This window comes from Pantherophis guttatus, chromosome 9 (genome assembly GCF_059756535.1).
Source record: "Pantherophis guttatus breed Tessera chromosome 9, ASM5975653v1, whole genome shotgun sequence".
Classification (NCBI taxonomy): domain Eukaryota; kingdom Metazoa; phylum Chordata; class Lepidosauria; order Squamata; family Colubridae; genus Pantherophis; species Pantherophis guttatus.
Genome location: NC_142071.1, coordinates 8,374,883 through 8,380,017, shown reverse-complemented (window position 1 = coordinate 8,380,017; position 5,135 = coordinate 8,374,883). Strand labels below are relative to the sequence as shown.

The window sequence follows — 5,135 nt, the reverse complement described above, 5'->3', positions numbered from 1 at the left end:
TGAAGAAGTTACTTGGATAAGCAGTGAAACGCTTCAAACCGAAAGAGAAAAGAAGTCCAGTTGCCATGACTCATTTTCCAGACTCAAGAAAAGTTGTTAGGCTTTTAAAGAGAAAAGATCAACGTCGTTTTACCAGCTAGCCAGGAAGGACATCCAAATCCTTTCTTCTCGTTATGACTTAAATAAGGCCACAATTACAGTCAGCGTGAGACAAGTTATGAATGGGGCTTCCTGAGGCAAATGCGTCAAGGATGAGGAAACGGTATATTTATAAGGCAAGGAAGCACATTATCCCACACCTAAGAAGGTCTCAGAGGAACCACTTTCATCATTGACCATCAAGCAGGTAACGTATCTATAGGATATGCACAATGCATATTGGCATCTTCCACAATAACTGTTCAGAGAAACGTTAAGATTTTTCTTTATTTCTTCTCCATTAGCAGAGTTCCTCCTTGGTCTCCAGATTGTGACAAAATGCAGAAGATAAGCTTCTTTCTGTTGCTCATCTCCTTATCAACATGCTTTGCCCAACATTGGTCATATGGCTTCCAACCTGGTGGGAAGAGAAATGTGGAAAACCTAAGAGACTCTTTCCAAGAGGTAAGTTGGCTTTTGGTCATTTCAATCACATTATGGTGTGACATTTTGCCATTTATGGTGGTCTTGTGACAAAGCAAAGAAATGTTGGAGTAGGATTTGCATCTTAATACAGAAGATTCTTAAAGTGAATATAAAGATAAATCCAGAGACATTTCTTTTAGGCTTAATGGATAAAGAACTTGGGGGAAAAAATCCTGGCACTTTGATGTTATATATACAGACAGCAGCTGGAATACTTTGTGCACAAAAATGGAAGGATATTTTGATTCCCACAATGGATGAATGGGCTGCAAAAGTTGATGGAGTTAGCAGAGATGGCTTAATTGACTGCTTTGGTTAAAGGAAAGAATGCAATTAATTTTGTTTCTAATTGGAAACCTCTTTTGGACTTTGTGATTGAGGTGGGAAAAAAATTGAAACATTGATTTTGGGTTTTGCCGGTTAGATAGATTTGTTGTTATAGAAATGACTAGTATATATTATTATGTAAAAGTAAAAAGTCAAGGCTGTATGTTATTACCTTATTCTACTACAGTATGTCAAAAGGAGTCAGAAGTCAATGCTTTTTTTTACTTTTTTTTTTTTTTAATTGATTTATATGCTGCCCTTCTCCGGAGACTCAGGGCGGCTTACAATGTGCTAAGCAATAGCCTTCATTCTTTTGTATATTTATACAAAGTCAGCTTATTGCCCCCACAAACTGGGTCCTCAATTTACCTACCTTAGAAAGGATGGAAGGCTGAGTCAACCTTGAGCCTTGGCGAGATTCGAACCTGCAGTAATTGCAGGCAGCTGGTCTTAATAACCAGCTTAAAAACAGGGTTCCTTAGACCACTGTACTACCAAGGCTCTACACTTTTCCCTACACTTCCCCTTTTCCCTACACTTTTTCCTCTTCCCCTTTACCTCCCCTATTTTCCCATTATTTTTCTTTTTCTTTGTATTTTATACTTTATATTTTGATAAACTAATAAAAATATTTGAACCACGTTATGCGATACGTTGGACCCATCGCATGATAAAATTGGATTGTTTCTGTTCCCTGAAGCTCAGAGGAGCTTCAGATACTAATTTATAAGGATCAGAACTATCGCTGGAGGGGGCAACTAACAATGTGAGCCAGTTTCCCCCATCTAGGAATATCTCTGTGGTCAGTTTCTGGAATAGGGCGACTAAACACCGACTTTCTTCTATAAGTTTTTTTCCTTTGGAAATTCTGTCAGGACCAGAGGTGGGTTTCAGCAGGTTCTACCAGTTCTGGAGAACTGGTAGCAGAAATTTTGAGTAGTTTGGAGAACCGGTAAATGCCACCTCTGACTGGCCCCGTCCCCATCTATTCTCTTGCCTCCTGAGTCCCAGCTGATTGGGAGGAAATGGGGATTTTGCAGTAACCTTCCCCTGGAGTGGGAATGGAGATTTTACAGTATCCTTCCCTGCCATGCCCACCAAGCCATGCCACGCCCACTAAACTACGCCCACAAAACTGGTAGTAAAAAATTTTCAATCCTACCACTGGTCAGGACAGGAGATGTTTCTTACATGCTACTGTTGGAAGGTACTTGGAGCACCAGAGTACATGTCCCACTCAGTGGTGGGTTTCAAAAATTTTTACTACCAGTTCTGTGGGTGTGGCTTGGTGGGCGTGGCATGGCTTGGTGGGTGTGGCTTGGTGGGCATGGCAGGGGAAGTATACTGTAAAATCCCCATTTTCTTCTGATCAACTGGGACTTGGGCGACAGACAATAGATGGGGGTGGGGCCAGTCAGAATTTTTACTACCGGTTCTTCGAACTACTCAAAATTTCCGCTACCGGTTCTCCAGAACTGGTCAGAACCTGCTGAAACCCACCTCTGGTCCCACTGATTATTCTCCAAATGTGCCGAAGACACTAAACAATTCCACTGCACAGCCTATGAAGTTTCCAACCCAAAACTGACTTTCCATCATTTCAAACCATCACATGAGTCTTTTTTTTTTTCTCCAACGCAGATTGAAAACGAGATGGACAAAACGGGGGAACTGCAGCCCTTTGAATGCAGCGTGCCACGCCAGCGTTTCACTCTCAGAGGACTGAAAGGTGTTCTTAACAGGTGAGCTCTCTTTTAAATGCTATTTTCAACTTTGCGGTATTTCCCTGTTCCGGTGATTTAACCACGGCAGAATGTAATTGTCAGCCCCGTCAGGTCGATCAGGCCAGGAAATCACTACCACAGGAAGGCTAAAACTGCCTTTATTGAGATAGACGGTAGAAACTGTATCCTTGCAAAATCTGATTATGTTGTATCCTCTCTCCTTCTTATACTCTTGTGAAATAGTGAGATGCATGTCTGAATCTCTTCTGAATATTTTCTGTTTGTTAGAGAAGCTGTCAGGTTTTTCCTTTTTGTTGTTTTGCTTATGGAGTTAGTTTCTCTCCATCAAGATCACCTTCCTTGCGCTCTACAGCAGGGGTCTCCAACCTTGGCAACTTTAAGACTTGTGGACTTTGCAAAGCTGGCTGAGGAATTCTGGGAATTGAAGTCCACAAGTCTTAAAGTTGCCAAGGTTGGAGACCCCTGCTCTATAGTAAGCTGAAACTGAAAATATTGCTAAGGAGAACGCTAATTAAATCTTTTATAAGGTGGATGGGAAAACTAGAGGTTGTCTTTTATTTTAAAAAAGGTGGATTGAAATATTTTAGCTTCAGGGGAGGGCCGCTGAATAGCCCACTTTTCATAATGATCTTCCTGCAGCAATTTGGGCATTTCCCCCCTTCGATAGCTACCGTATTTAATAGTTTTAATATCTTTCACTGTTTTGCTCCTGAAAAACAAAGTTTGCAGAAGTCCCCTCGGTTAATATGGCTGGATGCATATATCTCACTAAGCAATAGCTGGTTTTATTGTTTAGTGGGCTATATGCATCCAGCCATATATCTGGATGTAGTTCACTGAGCAAATCAGTGGTCTGAGTTTACGCTTAACATTACATTTATTGTAAATGATTTTGAACAAGCTGGCATCTCCGCTTTGGAATCAGACAGTGGTGGGTTCCTCCCAGTTCGGCGAAAAACGGGCCTCCTGGAAGTTCTGGAAGTCTGGAAACGGGCCCATTTCCAGCCTCCAGAGGGCCTCCGGAGCCTGGGAGTGGTCGTTTTTGCCTCCCAGAGGCTCGAGGAAAGCCTCCAGAGTCTTCTTTGAAAACGCCCCCACCCCAACTGGGCAGAGAACCGGTTGCTAAAATTTTGAATCCCATTCCTGTTCGAGACCCAAGCACCATGTGATGGGGTGAAGTCCTGTTCTTGCCCCAATTCCTGCCAACCTATCAGTTCATACGCATGCAAATGCAAATAAATAAATAGGTACCACCAGGAAAGGTAACAGAATTCTGTGCATCTTCAGCATGTAGTCATGCCAGCTACATGACCACGGAAGCTTCTTCGGACAATGCTGGCTCCCTCGGCTAGGAAAGAGGATGAGCACCACATCCTAGAGTCGGACAAAACTAGGCAGCGGAAACCTTTACCTTTTTTTAAAACAGTTCTTCAAAGTAACCACTGCGAATGATGGGACAATTACAGACTAACGTGAAAAATGATGATTCTTTCAAAGGTCAAAAAAATACTTTTTTTTTTGATTCTGCCTCCTAAGGATTCTGTAAAAAAGACAGACCAATCTGGACATTATGTCAGACAGAGAAGGAAATGCTATTGCCTGATTTGCTTTTTATTTCCCTGTTACTTCTTCTCCTTCCTTTTTTTGCATCTGTTTCTGTTTTGAGTCTGTCAACACCGAGCTGTAATAGCTTTACAATACTGAGAAAACCGTTGGTACTTCACACAAGTATTAAAAGTTCAAAACAATGTCCTTCAATTAAAATAATGTTGAAATGTTGAATGGGTATTGGGAAAAAAGATTTTAAAAGTTTAAAAGATTTTAAAATGTATCTCTCTTAAATTATCATCAATGTGTATTTCAGGCAAGCCTAACTGAAGGAGAAAACGGCCCAAGGAAGATCTAAAACTACCCAAATCCAAATGAAAAATAAAGCAGAATGGAATCTTTGCAAAGCAAACATTTAAATGCAACATCTGACTTACGTATGTAGTAAACCAAACCAAGAGGAGTGCAGGGGAATCTAGTTTGCCATTGTGTTATTGAGCTTCAAATAAAATGTCCTTAAGCTACCTGCCAACAGACTGCAATTCTCTCTTGGGAAATGTAAACACACCTATGCTGATTTGGTTGAGTCAAACATGCTTATGATTGCTTGCAGATTACTTCCCTTATTTGATCTAGGACAGGGGCCTGCAACCTTGACAACTTTACAACTTGTGGACTTCAACTCCCAGAATTCCTCAGCCAGCGCATGCTTGATATATGGTAACATGGGAAAAATATGGATTCAGGCTGCTCGCTGCACAGTCAAAAACTTTTGGCCACTGTCTTCCAACATCTTTGTAGTAGTTCAATTTCACTTGATAGCAGCCCATAACCTGTTAATATTCATTCAGTAACAGTAACAGAGTTGGATGGGACCTTGGAGGTCATCTA

General features: G+C 41.3%; 1 protein-coding gene across 2 annotated transcripts; it reads left to right on the top strand.

Annotated features, from left to right (window-relative positions):
- The first annotated feature begins 258 nt into the window (after positions 1 to 258).
- Positions 259 to 4,768, top strand: GNRH1 (gonadotropin releasing hormone 1). Of its 2 annotated transcripts, none has more exons than XM_034436847.3 (4): positions 259 to 346; positions 444 to 603; positions 2,593 to 2,693; positions 4,561 to 4,768. In XM_034436847.3, exons 2-4 carry the CDS (start codon positions 478 to 480, stop codon positions 4,568 to 4,570), a joined length of 237 nt encoding a protein of 78 aa, XP_034292738.1. In that variant the 5' UTR covers positions 259 to 346; positions 444 to 477; the 3' UTR covers positions 4,571 to 4,768. The 2 variants fall into 2 exon arrangements, with proteins under 2 accessions (XP_034292738.1, XP_034292739.1); XM_034436848.3 differs by having other exon boundaries at positions 268 to 346; positions 447 to 603.
- Positions 4,769 to 5,135: the final 367 nt, after the last annotated feature.

Bases quoted from the DNA above. Each gene is read 5' to 3' on its own strand.
- GNRH1 (XM_034436847.3), top strand. From the start codon at position 478: ATGCAGAAGATAAGCTTCTTTCTGTTGCTCATCTCCTTATCAACATGC. The intron at 604-2,592 runs GTAAGTTGGCTT...TCTCCAACGCAG, and splicing joins TAAGAGACTCTTTCCAAGAG to ATTGAAAACGAGATGGACAA.